General features: G+C 39.1%; 1 protein-coding gene across 1 annotated transcript; it reads left to right on the forward strand.

Annotated features, from left to right (window-relative positions):
* The first annotated feature begins 5,316 nt into the window (after positions 1 to 5,316).
* Positions 5,317 to 19,033, forward strand: erich3 (glutamate rich 3). Its single transcript, XM_023339762.1, has 14 exons — positions 5,317 to 5,499; positions 7,649 to 7,742; positions 7,821 to 7,946; positions 8,049 to 8,120; positions 8,309 to 8,437; positions 10,549 to 10,704; positions 10,780 to 10,965; positions 11,317 to 11,497; positions 11,590 to 11,776; positions 12,004 to 12,347; positions 12,438 to 12,560; positions 13,401 to 13,772; positions 14,552 to 14,686; positions 15,428 to 19,033. The coding sequence occupies exons 1-14, from the start codon at positions 5,480 to 5,482 to the stop codon at positions 18,310 to 18,312; spliced, it is 5,010 nt and encodes a 1,669-aa protein (XP_023195530.1). The 5' UTR covers positions 5,317 to 5,479; the 3' UTR covers positions 18,313 to 19,033.
* Positions 19,034 to 19,045: the final 12 nt, after the last annotated feature.

Here is a 19,045-nt window from a genome sequence, read left to right on the forward strand (position 1 = left end):
AGGAGTTAGCGTGCCTCCATCCGAATGTGTCCTGTTCCACCCAGTGGAGATGAATACTCTCCATCTGATAACATTGCTCAAGCACAGCCCACTGCAGAACACCTCCAACCACTGAGTCGTCCACACCGGAGGGAGCTCCGACCGCTGCGGGACAAACATCAAAAACCCAAGCGGCAGCTCACAGTCCTCAGCTCTGAGGGATGAAAGTCCACCAGAGCGAAGGGGGTCTCCAACGTTTTGAGGGCTTATCTCGGAGACAGGTCAAAGTCTTTCTCACTTCAATTCGCCATGAGCTGATAGGAGTGCAGATGTTGGAAGAGATGGGAGTCGTACTGTGTAACAGTTTAGTGTTTTGACTTTTTGAGTCCTGCTTAGCTAACCCTTCAGACGGGTTGCGTGATGTGGATCAGACAAAAACAACATCTCATCCATCAACATGAGAACAAACTTGTTTTACCGCCTAACTGTTTTACATCTAACGTTGAGAGAATGTGGAACATACAGTTTATGGCCTATTAGTTCTCCGTTGCTGTTTCTTGGAGGCGGAAAACAAGCCACTGATTGTAGACGTCAAAGATAACGTAAATATATTATTCAGTTGAACTTTTATTTTGGCGTGGAGGATACATGAGTCAGGTTCAATTCTTGCTTCATAATTCAGCTAATTCAATTCAGATTTATATCTATCTATCTATCTATCTATCTATCTATCTATCTATCTATCTATCTATCTATCTATCTATCTATCTATCTATCTATCTATCTATCTATCTATCTATAGATAGTCCCTCTGAGTATCTATCTATCTATAGATAGATAGATAGATAGATAGATAGATAGATAGATAGATAGATAGATAGATAGATAGATAGATAGATAGATAGATAGATAGATAGATAGATAGATAGATAGATAGATAGATAGATAGATAGATAGTATATCTATCTATCTATCTATCTATCTATCTATCTATCTCTATCTATCTATCTATCTATCTATCTATCGATAGATAGATAGATAGATAGATAGATAGATAGATAGATAGATAGATAGATAGATAGATAGATAGATAGATAGATAGATAGATAGATAGATAGATAGTTATCTATCTATCTGTATCCATCTATTACATTTACACTCTGCAAACTTTTAACTTTTCTCTGTTTTTGTTTCTCGTCTAACTTGTTGTGAAACGTGCTGCTGGCATCCAAATCTGGATTGTTTAAACTTTCTGATTTAATATTTTTCATTGAATCGACGATGTGTCATAATGTAAGACGTAATTATAATGTTTGTTTTATATTTCAACCTAGCGGCGGTGAGTCACACATGCAGGCTTTGACTGATTTATGATATTGTCTCATAAAAACTCAGCATTATTAAATGAAAGAATGTGACTAGTTTAGTTCAGCAAAGTGAAAAAACTCTGCCACTTCCACGTGGACCTTTGCTTTCTTAGGGGGCTGCACCCACTCATTTTTTTTCATTGAAATCAGCTGGATTTGAGGTGGTTTACAATTGACCCAACGAGTTTAGCGTGACCTTTTCTCCTTGCTGTAAATGGGCACTCATTGAATCTAAAGGGAGGAGGTGGGAAGCTGGATGAGGAGGTGGGAGTGGGGTTCGTGATGGGTAGGGAGGGGGGTAGAGTTGGGTGGAGGAACGGGGCGGGAGGGGGGGGGCAGTGAGGCTTGGGTGGAAATCACAGCAGTGAAAATGGCAGTGCGGTGAAAGAGGGCCCTGATTGCATTGGGACAGCATGCGAGACAGAGCAGCATGCTCAGCCCAATCAGAGCGGCATAAGGAAAAAGTGCTCTTATCAACGAGTAATGGCCCACTTGACAATCACACAGGCACAAAACTGCTCTATTTAACGCTGATTGCAAAAACTGCTACCCCACCTCCTCCCTCCCCAATCTGAGAACGACAGGACTCCCCCGCCCCCCGCCCCTTGATATCGCCCCACCACCTCCCACCCCACACCCGAGACCTTTTCCTGAATGGAATTTATAATCACCCCTCCTCCATTTCCATGCTAATTGTTATTTTAAGACTTCCATTGCATGCGTGGGTGTGTGTGTGTGTGTGTGTGTGTCAGGTATTTAGTGCTGGTGAAAATATCTGCCTTGATTGCTGTTTACTGTCAGGAATGAAGGTGCATCTATCTCGACTCCAGCAGCTCCGCAAGAGTCTGCGTCTCGCCTACCTGGCAGGTCTCCAGTAGGACGGGGTGTGAGGGGTCGGCAGCGGTGCACTTCTGGACACGCAGAGGCTGCTGTTGAGGCGGCACAAAGCTGCCTGTGCTTCTGTATCACTCTGTGCATTTCAATATTGTCCAAAAACAATTTAGACCTTTAACAAGCACTCCTAAGCAGTTGTTAATCATCGACATATTGTTTAAAAAGAAATCAACTTGCAGCCAGTCTGGTTTTCTAAAAAAAAAAAATCACAAATGCCACAGAAGCATTTGTACCAAGAAGATAATTATTGATTTCGAAAGTCATGCTGATTTATTGTCTTAGAAAGGAGCAACACTTTTAAAATTGATTTTTGTGTGTAAGTTTCAGTGAAGTAAGAATTTAGCTTAATTTGCAAAAGGTCCATTTCAGTTGTTCTGTTTCATGTTTAAATTCCTGTGTTGAGAAACAGCTTTTGGTTGTATTCTTTATGGTGCAACCCTTTCTTCTTTCAGCCACATATTCCCTTACATTTTACAGGAAATGTCATCCTTACTAAAAGGGACTAACTTATTTTGAGGCTGATCTTATTAAATAACGTGGCAGCGTTTACAGTATATGCAAATCTTTATTTCTGTACCATATTCAAATTTATTTATTTTAGGAAGTCATTTCGGTGGGTATGCATTTCTAATTCTACAAGTATTTTCATTTAAATTTTTACTTTTCAAACGTGTCCTGTGTGGCACTCAGAATCATTGTCTGAGTGTCGAGGCGAGGCCCAACTTTTGATTTACTTTTATAAGTGGAGCATTACAGCTTTCATCATGATGCGCCACTTGATACTTTATTAGAAATTGCTTTGGGTTTCTTTCAAATGTAATGGATACAGAGACAGAACAGACAGGAAAAAAGAAAGGGAAGGGTTGGAAAAATGTTTAAGAGGAAAGAAGGAGAACGGAGTGGAACAGAAAAAGAAGCAGAGAGAGAATGCAAGTCACACCTTTGAAGTCTGCCTCTCCATCTGCAGAAAGAGAAAAAAACACAACAGAGAAATAACAACTATGCATAATACTAATAATTATAACAGCATGGAAAGTATACAATATGACATATTAGAAGATGTACTGAGTGGCAACTGCAGCCCAACTGAGAGTGTATCTGACAAACACTGAGACGAATCAGAGACGTCAACGATGTCAACACAAAATACATTTTTTGCCAGACGGAATATACTCATCGTGTTAATTTATTTCACTGGCATTTTTATACTAAGTATACATTTGGGGGCTAAACGTATTAATTACTCTAGCAGATTTGAATTTCAAATGATCTTAATTTAACTAAGACGTCAATCAATCTGTTTTTGATTGAAAATAACAAAGGTATCTCTAAATAGGTAGGATAATATCTAAGGTGCATCACTTGGAAATATAAATTATTTATGTTTCTGTTTACATTTACAAATGTGATGTTGAAAAATATTAATATTTGTCACAATAATCAGTGGAGAGGGTTTGTCATTATAGAAATCACACACTTTATTGTTCACAAGCTTTTTGCACAGTTATTGTATCTTTCAGTTGTTCTCCATTTGTTGATTTTTGTGCTATGTTGGCAGTGGATTCAGCCAATTTCAGAAATGATCAAACTTTTTGACTGTATGAAATTAATAAAATAAGTCTATTAAAATCTATGTCCACAAAGATGGTAAGGAAGAAAGACGGCTTTTTTTTTACTTCTCCACAAGAGGGCAACAGAGGATCTGTAGTCGTGACTCTTCTTGTCCAGCCAGGTTTGTATGCATCACAAAATAAATGCTGCTCTGATGTTACCGAGTGGATCAGTGCTGGCATATTTCCCATCTTAGATAACAATAAATCACTGCAAAACGAGGTAAAAGTGCACTTAAATGCAACAATGCAGAAATCCTTTGTTATTCTTGTTTTCAAATTGAAGGGAGTTCTAAGTCCAATTTATCAAACAAACTCAAACATAGAATACAACATGCAGCAGCCATTTCATTTATCAGCAGCCAGTAAGAAATAAATGTCCAGGGATGCCATAGTTTCAATAAAGTAACTATAATATCCTTCTAGTTCTGTATTCATTAACCTTCCATTTAATCTCTAATCATCCTCTGGTATTAAATCAGACCAAACCTGTCATGTTTAAGGCCAATTAGGACAAGCAAAATAATTTCTATGTGCACAACACTACAGCAATAACAGATTTTGAAGATTCTGTTTGAAGGTGGAAACAAAGCTGCTTTGACACGAGTCCTGCACTGACATGGGCTGAAAGGCCACTCAGAGAGGAAGAGGTCAGTAGTCCAGAAGCAACATAAAAGGTCAGGGGTTTTTTTGGCCAACATGTACCAAGATGGAGGCCTACAATCAGGTTTATAGGCCTCCATGTTGGATTCAGTCACACCAGTTCTGTCCACCCAAAACCACCAATCTATTGTGAGACCATTGTGTAAAGAAACATGACTGTTTAGCCCAACAGCTTAACATTTACCCAATACTAGCAAGATGTGTAAACTTCTGAATATTTAAAAAGTTAAAAATAAATAAAGAAATATAATTTTGGTGTTTTTTTACAGACCTAAAGCAGATCTACTTTACTGCTTTAGTGAGAATTTAAACAAAAAAAGCTACATGGTTCTTATGCATCTAAACGCATAACAACCTTATTGCACAAGTGATGCTAATGATGAAGCATTGCGCCATTATGTGCATTTTTATTGCTTTAAAGGCTAATTAATCTCAGTCCATTTTTATATTGAGTAAGATGTTTACTTAAAAATGAAAACCAAAAATGCTTTCATCTTTTTACCATGAAAACAAATTTTCATGATAAAATAACACAAATCATTTATTTATTGTTTTACTATTTTAAATATTATGAAACCTTTACCTCAGCATTGTCTTTACACGTACTCTTTAAAGATGTAACGTTATGACACCAGAAGACCAGCTATATATGTTGCTCTTATACACAAACTAGTATTATTGAGTTTGTCAGTCAGTCGGACGCTGAAACTGGAAACCAGTCTGGTCACGTGATCTCCCATGGCAACCGGTAAGTGTGGTTAGTTGCTCGGTGCTGAGCGGTGCATCTCCGGTGGTGTTCCGTATCTTCGCTCATAAATCTACCGCTGCTCTTTCTTAACTAACACCGCTCTGTCCCGACGCTGTTCCTGGACTTCTTCTAGCGGGAGGCAGAGCGACATATCTCAACCTTTAAACTTTTGATACTGCGGGACTTTATTTTTTAAAAGAGACCACGAGCTGAAAGCCATGAAACAATTCACCCCAGGGTAGGAGCAGTTTATTTTCTCACATTCAGCACTTCAGGGCCTCTTGTTTCTATTTCTGCTTTAGTAGAAACAAAAAACATTAACTTCACTTTTGGTGCAAAGGCTGTGAAAGGATCGACGGTTTAGTTAACTTTTAGGAAATGAATTTGGGAAAAGTACAACAACAACAATAATATTAATTTAATTGTCTTATAAGTTAGCACATTTTTTGATAGTGAAAAGTTCTAAATATAGTTTTTGTTTCAAACGATCAAACTTTGTTTCTTTAAAGTTGTATTCTTTCAAAGGCATAAAGAACAATTTGCAGATTTTAAAAAAATAGCTCATTATTTTTTGTCTTCAAACAATAAGTTATTGCAGTAATTCACTGTGCAGTGATATTATGATTATGGTAAATTTATTCCCATATATTCCTAATTGATATAGTGGTTTAAAACACATACGTAGAAAAATAAATATGATGTTTTTAATGAAATTTCCAATTATACACTCAATGGTACAGTTGTCAGTTCCTATGTAATGAACCAAGCTATGATTTATACTTTTTTTAAGTTAATCATTCTATAGTGAGTTCGGACTTTCTGTTTTCCTATTGTATAAAAATGACTAAACAAATAGGTCCATTTCTCTTAGTCTTCAAAATCGGAAAGACAAAGGAACATGTCAAAGTAAGCAGATGTGCACCGAGTCCAGAAATGTGTACAAGAAAATAGCTACTGCTATATCAAGTCAGGGTAATTATTTACAAGCTTAAAACAGTTGAAGTTCTGTTAAATAGTTCCATGACATGTCTCCATAACAACCCTGTGGTGGAAAGCAGGCCAAAAAAATAAAGTTCTGTTGTTGGGAAAGGCACAAACACTCCTATGTGTGGTAGGTCATTCAGGCTGCTGATGTAACTAAAACAATTTAAAGAACAATTTTAATTTGCAGGCCTTGGGTGTATTATTCAATGAAATCACACTGATCAACTGGCATCAGTACAGATTGCAATTTATGCTGGAATGGACACTTTGACAGATTGAAATAGATCCTCTTTCCAAAACCAAACTTTTATTGTTGGCAGGGAGGCTAGTGCCTTATATAAAGCGGATATTGTGAGGGAGACCAGATACACGCTTGACAAGTCGCCAGTCCATCACAGGCCAACACAGATGCACACAGGACAAACAACCATGCACACAGTCAGCTAAGGGGGGTTCAAAAAGACCAATTAACCTGACAGTCATGTTTTTTTGACTGTAGGAGGAAGTCAAATTACCTTGAAAGAACCCACGCATACACACTCCATGCAGAAAGACGCAAATCAGGAATTGTCTCTACGACCTTCTGACTATAAAATTACATTGACTATATCACATTATTGTGTCTGTGAAAAACAATATTTAAAAGGACTTTGGCTGATTTCACAGCAAAGTAGCTTTAACGTTCTCATCAAATCTAACAAAACACAATTTAGTTTGGTCCAGTTCACTAAGGTATATTTGTGTTTGCGTAATTCAGCTTCTTTTTAAGACCATGTTGCTATGAGGCCATATGTCCACTAATATGAAACCTACCAAGTCAAGTGTGTGACTGGAATTACGCTGAACAAGTCCTGACAAGCAAAAACGGTCAGCCAGAAATAACACTTCCTTCAATATTAACACATACGCGCTGTCTAAATTTAACATTTGTGTTTCTTTAAAGTCTGAGTTGGTACTCAGAGCCTGGGTTTCAGGCAGAAAGCTGTACACAGCGGTGAACGGTACCAAAGATAGACATAAGCCAGGTGCACAAAGAGCAGGCCGCCAAGGTCAAGTGTGCCAAATCCTTCGATTTATGTGTGTAATCAAACACCTGTAAGCGACCCTACAGTTGTAAGATCCTGCTGTGTTGTACACAAATGCTGGTGGAAATCAAATCTTCTCTGGAAGGGAAGAGAAAGAGGGACCATCCTTCCTTCCTTCCTTTCAGATTTGCCGCCCTGTGGAAGAGCTGATTTCTTGTTAATGAGGACAAGAGGACAACAGCCAGTAAACAAACACAGAGCGGTGCACAAGTAAAGCATTTGATTAGCTGTAATCAAGACAAGGTTTAATGTCTGAGGCTTCCTCGTTAAGTCTGACTGTGCTCAGACTCTCGTTGACTGTGGTTTTTGTCTCTGCAGGTTTTTGCCAGCCTACAACAGCCTCACTGACAAACATCTTGCAGATTACTTCAGCAACAGTCGAATCAGAAAACACCTGCTGAAAGCAGGACTGGTACGTCTCTGTGCATTTTTAGGCATGCGGTAAGTTGAAGGGCTCGTATTGTCTGTCTGAGAGCACTGTTGTGATCAGATCACCAGGAGTGGGAGAATTGTTCCAGAAAAGGATTATAAACATAAACTGATCCAGACAGCCAACCAGAACAATGTCCGAGAGTGCTTGGCCCAAGCCATTTTCCAAAAGGTGCTGGAGAGAGAGGTGAGAAAAATGGGAGGAAAACAGGAAAAAAAAAATCATCTCATTTGTATATCTTTTCATTCAGTAAGCAATGCTAATTGTTCTTGCTTCTCGGCCACGCAGCACTACTACCAAATCGAGATCAAAAGGAAACAGGCGGATTATGAAAGGAAGCAACGAGTGCAAAGGTTTAAGGTACGTCATTTACATTTAAACAGCTGTCCTGTTTTTCCAAATTTGACTCTTTTCAAATATAAATGTCTGAAGAGTCTCAAAAGCATCCGTCCATTTTAGAAATGTAAAGTGAAATACTTTAATGATGAAGATGAAACCATTTTGGTTGGCACGTTTTATATGCAGTAATAAATGTTCTTGTTTGGAAGGTGGAGCGCTGTAAAAAGTATGAGGAAGAGATGATCCGCGCCCTGACTCCATGCCCCCCCATGACATCCAAGTCCATGTGGACACAGTTCTCAGTTCCACTGGGGAAACACTTTCAATCCTCTGACTTCGTGAGTTAAAACATGCCGGTGCACCAGCACAGAATCCTCAGTGAGAGGACGTTCAACATGTTGCGGACATTAGACATTTCTTATATTTTACAAAAGTTGCTAAATCATACAAAGTCTTTTACAAATCAAGATATATTTTTGTAAACTTTAATCCGTTTTATGATAAATTTGTGAAACCCATTTAGGTATTTTTTGGTAGATGAAATTGTTTGCTTATCTCTGAATCCTTCAAAAATAATTTATTTTATTTTACAATAAAGAATGTAATAATCAGTTTTTTTTTAAATGTGCACAAAACAACATCCACTACATTGGCTTTATTGATGAGTAATTGTTGATTTCTTTTAGAAATAATCTGTCCTATTGTTTCTGTTGGTTTCACATGCTTAAGTGCAATTTTAAACATTTCAGGGATTTTAATTTACCTTGCGATACCATAAACACAAAAAAAACATTGCTTTTTAAAATAAAAATAAAAAAACATAATGGTGAGGATGACCTGCTAGCATCAGTTGTTTAAAATGACTTAATCAGATATTTATATAATTGTGATGCGAAGTAGTAGCACTTTTATTTAGCAATAAAAACAACGTATCAGTCTAGACAGCAGACAAATGAACAGGATGATCGGCTGAGCTGTAGATCTTTAATGTTTTAATCACTTCTTCTTTCTTCCAGAATTTCTGTCAAACATAAAAAGGATTTCCTCTTTTTGCTGATAGCTGACATGCTAGAATCAACACTGATACTTAAGTCTGGATGTCAGCATTTGTTTGCTCTGTCTGCAGACTTGTGTTCTGTGTGAAGCTGAGGATTAGCTGTGTGCTGTCTTTTAAAACCTTAAAAGTCACGAGGCCTGATGCCAGAACAAACAGCAGCAGTAATCCTGTCATTGATCTGTGTGCTTACCGTATGAAATCCCCCTCTTCTCAAGTCTGTAAACATCTCACAGCTCAGCAGGTTGAGCCTTGTCTGAAGTGCAGCAGAGATGATATCCATGGGAAAATGAAAAGATGCAGAACTAAACAGCATTATGACTACATCATTCCCTGCCACCTTTATTTACTGTTCATTTGTATGGATGCCATTTCAGAAACTAGATTGAATTATACGATCAAAATGAAACAATAAATTTGAGACAATCAAATTTGTACAGTGCCTTGTAAAACGTATTCATACCCAAGGGAACTTTTCACATTCTTTCATCTTACAACTACAAACTACATCTATGGTATAATGTCATTTAGGGTGATTTTATGTAATATATCAAGTGGAAGGGAAATCTGACATGGTTTTCAAAAGTTTTAACTAATTAAATCCTAATTTTGAGCTACATCTGAATTCCCTGTCCAAACGTCTAACCAATCTAAAAAAAAATCCAGGGGTAAGGAATTGCCTTAAGAAGTCACAGAGTTAGTAAAAAGTGTGTCCACCTGTATTTACTTTGTTCTCAGTATAAATCCAGCTGTTCCGTGAAGAGCTTTGAGGTTTGGTAGAGAACATTGGTGAATTTTAGTGAAGACTAAGGAACACAGCAGACAGGCCATTGATGCAACTGTAAAGACGTTTGAAACCGGGTGAGGTTAGAAAACAACATCCCATGATGAAAACTAGCCATTACGGCCAGCTCTGGGATATTTTGAATGTGCATAGTTCCCTTTGAAATAAATAAATAACAACTTTAAACATCTCATAGAGGATTTTCAATCCAATATGAAAATACAAAAGCAAAGTATGGCAATACTGCAAAGCTATTAAGATATGGCCCTCCACATAAACTGATAAGACCAAGAGGAAATCATTAATCAGAGAAGAAACCAGCTGAGACCTATAGCGCAGCACTAATGCATAGAAAAATAGTTCTATTTTTAAAAAGTGGAAACTTTGTCTCATTAAGCTCCCAATTATGCTCAATTTTGTGTTGGTTTGTCACAAAAAATAAATCCTCTAAAATGCTTTGAATATTTTGGCTGTACCAAAATGACATGCCAAAACAAATTCAATGGGTTTGAATGATTTTGTAAGGCACAGTAAAGAAAATGGAATGTGTTAGGTAGTTCAAGTATTCAGTGACTGTGCAATAACTGATGCAAACTCTGTGGCTGAATTAGCCAAGCTTGCCTCGACCAAACACGGCTCCTGGAAAGATGCAGAGGCCGGTGCGCCTAAAGCCCATACAGAGGAGAAGCTACACAGCTTTACCCAGACACATCTCACCTTACAGAAAAAGTACGTCCTTTCTGGAGAGCCAGCCGTTCAACTGCCTTGTGAGTGTCTAATCTGCATTGAAAGTAGCCAGTTGTTATCATCACCTACTGAGACTTCCATGACTTCTTACTCAGAGGAGCTTCAAGTCCCGCAGACGTTTTACCCCAAAAGACAACTACCCTGGTCTCGACCGCTTCTGTCTCCCAGTCACCAAGAACTTTATAATACCAGTGCCCCCAGAGACACCCCCAAAAGTCACCCCCAGCAGCACCATCAGAAGCCGCAGACTGCGCCCCAGCACTTCTTCCAGTGGAGTTGAGGTCAGTGCTTTCTGCTGAGTTAACTGCTGAGTTAACTTAATAAATCACTAGTCCATCCAATCAACGATATGCATTTCATGTCAGCCTATATCGTCAAATATTGTTTTACTTGTTACGTATGGCCATTGATTTCTTGACCATTAATTTATGGTTTGTGGTTCAGGAATGCATGGCTCCGACATGATTTGGTGAATTGATCAAAGTATCATCGAAGTCAGGATAAGAATGAAAAGAGAAAATAAACTTTACTTAATGTTTGGTATTTCTACACATTATTTCTTGCCTTATTGTCATAAAGTTGTGCCCATCCATCCATTTTGATAAAATGACATCATCTTTTATTCTCTTCAGGAACCCCCTTGGCTTAGGACCTCAGTTCACCAGAGTCGAGTGCGTGTGACCATGGTGTACTTTGGCAAACTGGTTCATCTCTCTGACCACCCATCCATTTTAAGGGATGAAATCAAAGTGCTACAGCAGCACTGTGGAGGAGAAAACTTGTGTGTGTACCAGGGAAAACTCTGCGAGGGAGGTTAGTGTTTGCAGAGCGAGACGAAATATACTAATATGTCACACCTACTTTATGATTTTCTTCTTTTTTTCTTTGATCTTTCCTCCCCTTAGATGTTTTCCAGTTCCTTTCAAGGCGCCACAAAGGTTTTTCCTTCAGCTTGACCTTCTACCAGAACGGGTTGCTAGTGGAGCGGCTAAGCTCCTGCTGTGAATATAAACACAGTAAAGGCTCCCGAATCGGAGGAAGGCATGGACTCTTTGGCTTCTGTAGCATGGAAGGGGCGTCTCCTTGTTACAAGTGAGAGTTTTAGATTTGACATGTGCACTACAGCTGAAAAATGAAAGAGATTGTTATATCAAAGATTCCCATGTCAGTAATTCCCCACTACATCCTATAGAGTAGATGATCATGGGCACTAGAGGTTATCATGGATAACAAGGGGCAAGAAGGAGGGTGCAAGTAGGACACAGGTCAGTATTTAACTGCTACCAAATGTCTTTGTTTTTTGGGGGATTGTTTTTTAGGTGCATCTTAGCAATGAGCATGGACAGACAGCCCATTCCTCCTCCAAAGAAAGTCAAAGAAGAACAATCAGCCGCTAGCCTTAAAGATGAACCTGGGAAGGAATCAAATGCAAGTGAGGAGGAAGCTGCGTCAGACCAGGCGTTTGAGAGTAGTCATACACCTGAAATGGACACAACAGTCAGAAAACAGTCAGCCACTAGCCTTAAAGACGAAAATGAAATGGAGGCAGAGGCAACTGAGGAAGGAGCTGTTTCAAAACAGGAGTACACGAGCCATCAATCACCTGAAATGGACACAACAGTAATAGAACAGTCAGCATCTGTGGAGAGCAACATCATAAATGGTATAATACCTAAACCAATTGAGTAAAAACTAAATAATGGCTCCTGATTGAAATATACATGTGGTTTATGTTTATTTTTCTCATCCTCAGATTATGAAGAAGACTTTGAAGCAGATAATGAAAGTTCTATGGAAGAAACAACATTGCAAGAAATGAAATCCCAGGATGAGGAGACAGAGGCCTGTGAGGTTGAGGAAGAGGAGGACAATGGCGGTAGGGGAACCTCCTCACTTACATTATAAATCCAGATGATTCTTTAACTTTGTCACATTTACGGCACCAAAACAAACTCAATATTTTACTTGATCAACCAGCTAAAAGTCCATAGTCTTATTGTGAATGTAAGATGATTCATGGTTTTCAACATTTTACACAAATAAAAATCCTACAAGACAACTCAATAGTTTATTGAATCATCTGTTGCTGATGGTGTGTTAGAGTTGATGTGTTGTGTCAGATTTCACCACACCAATTATATTTCATGGTCACAAAAAACACATCTGATTTGGTCTCATCCGAGCAGAACATCGTCTTCCATCCGTTTCTTGTGTCCCTTGCACTGCAAACATAACTTCTTGTACCTTTTTGTAGAGTGAGTGACTAATACAGAATCAACAGACTCTTCCACTGTAACTGTGAATCTCTGCATCTCCTCCAGAGTTACAATGGCTACTCCTCTCACTGAATCTCTCCTTTTGATGATGTTCAGTAATGTTCTCTAACGAACATCTGAGGGCAAACAACTAGATTTATGCTGAGATTAAGTGACACGAAGGTTAATTTTTATTTGCGAAAGAAATAATTTGTGTTGGTCTATCACATAAAACCTCAATAAATGGTATGGAATTAGCTTTAAATAAAAAACTACAGAAAAAATAAGAGGTATTAGAACATGTCTAGGGCACTGCTTCCATACTAAATTAGAAAGCACTTTTATTGGCTGTTTTCATGTGTTCAGAAAAAATCATCACTGCATTTTGGTATTCATGTTTACATTTGGGGTTTGAAGCAGAGAAATTAAAACACTCCATCTTTTTTTTTTTTTTTGCTCAGAAGAGAACAGGTCTCGTTCAGTCTCCGTCATGTCAGGTAGATGTACGGAGAAGACTGGTGTTGAAGCCACAATACCCTCAGAAGATGAGGAGAAAGAAGATAATACTAAAGAGGACAACCAAGCAGAAGCTGCTGCTCCTGTAAGTAAAAAAGTCAAATGGATAAACGAGGAAACCTCTCCCGGCATAGTCAAGTCCGCTTCGGTCAATAACTCAGAGTTACTGGACGACGCCATGGACAGCACAGGGATTGAAATTGCTGCCACCAGCGTCCTCCGGGGGAATGATAATGAACTGAGCTCTGTCCCCTCAGAAGACAAAAATGTAGAGGATTCTGAATATGAGATCAAAACTGAGGATGAGCTAGAGAGGGGTGAGTGCAACGAACAAGATGGAACTGAAGATATTTGAACTAAATAAAAAGATTAGCTTCATCTTGTGTGCTGTTTCTTATTGTTATAGCATCATTCTTGTTAGTGTTTTAGATTAAAAACTGTTATATTTTGTTTATTTTCTTAAATCAGCAGTACTTAGGGAACATCATCTATTGAGTACATTAAAAAAACATTGCTCAAAGCTCAGGAAACAAAAAGAAGAGCTCTTATAAGAGGTGAAATTGCAATCAGAAAGGAGGAAGGAAGCAGTCACTTAGAGGAAAAATGCATACATTTGCATGTGGCATAATCTTTCAGTATGCTTAAAATATGCAGCTGTGAAGAGCTGCTCTATATTCATGTGATGCGTACCTAAACAAATCAAGCAGCTTTTTACTCTCTGTAAATATTTCACACATGCATTCTGCAAAAATAGGATGTATAAGTAAATAAAGCTGTTTACACTGTTCTTGTATGGCAAGCCTTTCGAACACCGTAAGCCAAACTTAAAGAGACTTTCTTTTTGGCATAATTTCAAGTTGCCTTAAAATTTAAAAACAGAATGAATGATTTACTTGAGGATTTGTGAATGCATGTGCAAGTTGCAACATTTTTTGCATGCTGTGTAGGTTTCTTGTGTTTGCCAAGAGTGATTAAATAATTGTTTTCATAGTTGGGTGTGCTTTTCTTGAGTTCTACTCTGTCTTTCTCTGTCTGTGCTCAAGCATTAATATATTCTGATTAGTCACATGCACCTTGTCTCCTTGCCCTTCCTAAGCCAAATCTGTGCAGGAGAAGCTGGCAGAAGCCATCCTGAAGGAGTCTCAGAGTAGCTCTGAGCCTGAATTGAGCGACACTAGTACCGAGGAAGAGGCGATATCTGTGGATAAAGCCCCTGACAAAGAAAACAAAGGTACCAAACTTTTAGAAAAAAGTTGGAATTGTTTCTGCAATTGAAAATGGGATTGATTTGTACTGAATTTTGTACCTATTTGGATTAAATTTAACTGGATGTGAATTGGACCAACTTGTTTTGAAAAGTATCTGAAAATGACGATTGATGTAATTCGGTGTTACACATTGTACATTTCAAAGGTAATCACAACCATTGATCTTTTTCATGTCTGTCTGTCAACCACAAACTTTATTGTATTTTATTTGGGATTTATGTAAACCAATACCAGGTAAGGCATACCTGAGAAGTGGAAGAAAAAGAAAATGTGATTTTCAAAATCTGGAAATTGCCTGCACTGTAAACAACCATCCTTCACTGCGAAGAGAGAAGTGCCGATCTGAACGAGGTGGCTGTTGACGTTAATTCAATATTTGGAAGCGTAATCAACTCAGATTGAATGGCTTTGTTTATGCATTAGTAGTTTGCATAAAACTATTAATGCCTGTAGTTTTAGCTATTGCTAAAACTACAGGCAGACTACAAGTCTAGCACAGCACAGAACATGAACAATCAACTTCTCCTTTTGTTAGCCGATTGGGCCGTTGAAAAATGTCTATCATGTAAAATACAAATAAAGTACATTAAAGTCTGTGATTAAAATGCCAAAATGGAGATATGAATATTTTTGCAAGTCATTTTAAATAATCTCAATTAGACTGCATTTAATTGAATACCCTAAGTGGCTTTTTCTGTTTTCAGAACATCTGAAGACTCTGGTAGAAGAGAGGAGTTGTGAAAAAAATTTTACCAATGAAGTTGTAGAGGAACAAAAAGTGTTTACAGAAGCAGAAGAAGAGGAGGACAAGATATCGGACCATGGTGACAACACTCAAGAAGAGAGAGTCGGTGAGGTTGGGGAGGATGGAAAGCCCACAGAGGATGAAGCCAGAACACAGAGGGATAAATCAGAGGAACCAGGTGAACCCCACCTCCCTGTAGACGGAGAGGTGGCACAAGATGACAAGATAGAGGATCCCTTTGAAAGAAGTGATGTTGAGGCTACCCATAATGATGAAGAAAAAGTGGAAAAAGGTTCAGCGAAACCTGACAGTCAGCATGATGAGTCGGAGCAAAGGGCAAAAAGCAGAGAAGAGGATGAGTCATCAGTATTAGAGCCAAGTGAGGAGGCCGATGAGCCAGCAGTGCCAGATATTGCTGAGGCAGAGGCTACAAGCGAGACGATGGAGACAAAAGCAGAATCGTCAGAGGAACAAGAGGCCCTCAGCTGTGAAGAGGCACCTGAGACCGGCACAGACAAGATGCAGGCAGACAGCGAGGAAGCTCAAGTCACAGTGGAGAATTCAAGCAGATCACCAGAGGAGTGTGGGGACTCCACAACTGAGAAAACAGTAGACATGCATGTGGAAGCTGTGAAAACCCAGAGCATTAATGATGAAATTCATGTAGAAACAAAACAGCAATTGTCAAGAACTGAAGAGGGAGAGGATGACAGTCAAGAGGAAAACTGTGGGGTAAGAGACGAATCTGTGGAAGAACATGAAACAGCAGAGATGCAAAGCCTTACACATTTAGAGGAGGTAACAAAAGCTGAAAACAAAGCAGAAGAAATTAATGATGAAAGCAAGGTTGATGAAAGTAATGAGCAAACTAAAAACCCACCAGAGGGGACCGAATGTGAAGAAATTCAAGATGAGGAGAATAAAGACGAAATTAGAGAGACTGAGAAAGATGGTAATGAAGAAGATGAGTGTAAAATCAGTTGGGGCGAACCTGAAGCCAAGACAGATGATAAAGGTCAAGCTAGCGAAGAAGGGAGTGAGACAGAGAAAGTTTTACGAGAAAAAGATGATGAAGCAGGAATGTTGGATAATGGTGAGAAGGAAAAAGTTGAAGGGAATAAAACCGATGAAGAATATGAAGATATAACCAAGAACAGTGTAGCACAGGAAAGAGAAACATCTGAGATCACAGAAGTACCTCAGAAAAGTCAAGATACTGACTTGGATACAGAAAAAATGAAAACAAGTTCTGAAATGATCGCTGAGTCAGAGAAAGTCAGTGAAAGTAAAGCAGCAGAAGGGACTGAAATGCATCAGCCAACTCTAGCTGTTGCAGAATCTGAGACTGGTGAAAGAGAAGCAGAGAAGGAAAGTGAAAGAGGAGAAATAGACGCTAAAAATGGGGAGAGTTCTTTCGCGACTGAGCGTGAACCTCAAGAGGATGAGGAAAATGCTGTAACATCTGACGAGAAAGGACAAACGAATGAGCCAGATGAAGAAATTGAGAGCACAGAAGTAAAAGAGTTAGTTATGGAGTCTGGAGACAATGCCGAAAAACAAGACAGCTTGACTGATCAGACCCCAGAGACTGGTGTACCGGAAAGCGATGCCAAAGAAACGGATGGCAGCATGGTGAAGCATGATGAAGCTGCTATCAGGGTCTCAGAGCCAGAGACATTTGGAGCAGAAATACAAGAAGAGAGAAATGCCAATGAGGACGTAGATGAAGTTGAAAATGAGAACAAGGTGTACAATTTGATCCTAAACAACGCTGAGAGCGATATCGGTGAGGTGTCTCCTTTAGGCGAAATCTCTTCTGCTGCTGATGTGGAGGAAACAGCTAAGCAAAAAGATGAAGGGACATCTAGGTCTATAACTGACAAAGCACTAGAAACCGGAGAGAATGGAGAGGACACAGAGGAGGCAAGTAAGGCATCAGAGGAAGGAGCAAGTGTGCTGCGCAAACCTCTAGCTCCAAACACAGAGGGAGAAGATGTTGTCGGTGAAGGAACCCCAGAGGCTTTATCAAGAGATGACAATACGGATATGGTCACAAACTGGATACAAATGCACCAAACATCAAAGTTTTTTGAGACATTTGTTGAGCCTTTAGAAGATCTGAGGAATGAGGTCCCAGATGCACAGATATCCAACCCAAATGGTGAAGAAAAAGAATCTGCCGAGCTACTAAGACCAGAGAGCCCAACAAAGATGGGAAGGATCTCAGAGGATGGAGACATAGAGGACTCAAGAAAAGAAACTCAAGCTAAAGCTATTGAAGGTGGACTACAAGGCAGTGAGGAGGCCGGTAAGAAAAGCCCTGAAACAAATAAAGAGCCTGACCAACATGACAGTAGGGGATCACAAGGAAATGACAAAGTAAGTCAAGAGGGAAACACACCTTTTACAACTGAAGTGGAAACTTTCTCAAGTTCTCTCAAAACCAAAAGCGATTTTGAGAATCAAAGTAGTGGAAATGCAAACAGTGGTCCAGGCTTGATTGTGAAACAAACAGCCACAGACCCTTCATTCAAACCAGAACAATCAAACTCTCTGAACGGACAGGGCGACACAGACAACACATTGAACAACATCAGCCGAGACGGGCATCAAATAACGAAGCTCACAACATCTCACTCAGCTGATGGAAGCAGGCAAGAGTCCTGCGATGAAGATGTCCAAACTAAAACGTTAGAGCGACGCTTCAGTGGAGAGACAAGAGACACGCAAATCATCGAAGACATCAAACACACCCTGAGCAAAGAGCGCCTGAGCACTTTCTCATTGTTTGAACACACTTCTTATCCTTTACTGACCACTTCAGGGTCTGATGGTGGACAGTAACGATAATGTGATATTTTAATCGCTAATTTGAGAAAATCTTGTTTAACTTAAGATCCATATATAATCAATTGCAGCAATCAAGAGCAAATACGACATAGGTTTGGGTTTGACAGAATTCCTCAAGTGTCTCTTACTGCCTGTGTGTTTTTTGGAATAAGTACTTAGACATCCGTCGCACCTGAATAACCAGAAAGAACAAGCTGTACCTTGTGTTTTGACTGCTGGCCGCAATGTTTACAGTAGACCCACCTCTTCTTCTGTTAGTCACAATGTGGCGGTATCAAGTACAGCCGCTATCATCTATTACCTGTAAACGGATCCACCTCGACTCCTGCTTACGGATGATTGAATAATTCATAGCTGTCAGACTCCCGCATCTTTAGCCGACCTCTGATGCACTTTACATTTCCAACCAAGTGGCTATGAGCAGGCCAGCTTTCATCAGGGGTCTGTAATTCAAACTGGTAATGGCCATTTCAATCAACAGTCTGACATGATTACCTAGTGACATTATCAGCAACAGGAGACCGATAATGATGATTAGCTTGGTGGTGATGAAGTGAAATGTCAAAAAGATCCTTGCTGCTAATACCTAACTGTATTTTTTTTAGATAGTTAATATTTTTATTGTCTCATGTTTAGGTGTAGGTGTGTGCAGCTTCAGCATTTTTTGTGATATCTATCCCTGATGTACAGCTTGTGTGAATAGGCCAACATGAAAATAAATGTAATG

The sequence above is a fragment of the Xiphophorus maculatus genome, chromosome 9 (assembly GCF_002775205.1).
Source record: "Xiphophorus maculatus strain JP 163 A chromosome 9, X_maculatus-5.0-male, whole genome shotgun sequence".
Taxonomy (NCBI): domain Eukaryota; kingdom Metazoa; phylum Chordata; class Actinopteri; order Cyprinodontiformes; family Poeciliidae; genus Xiphophorus; species Xiphophorus maculatus.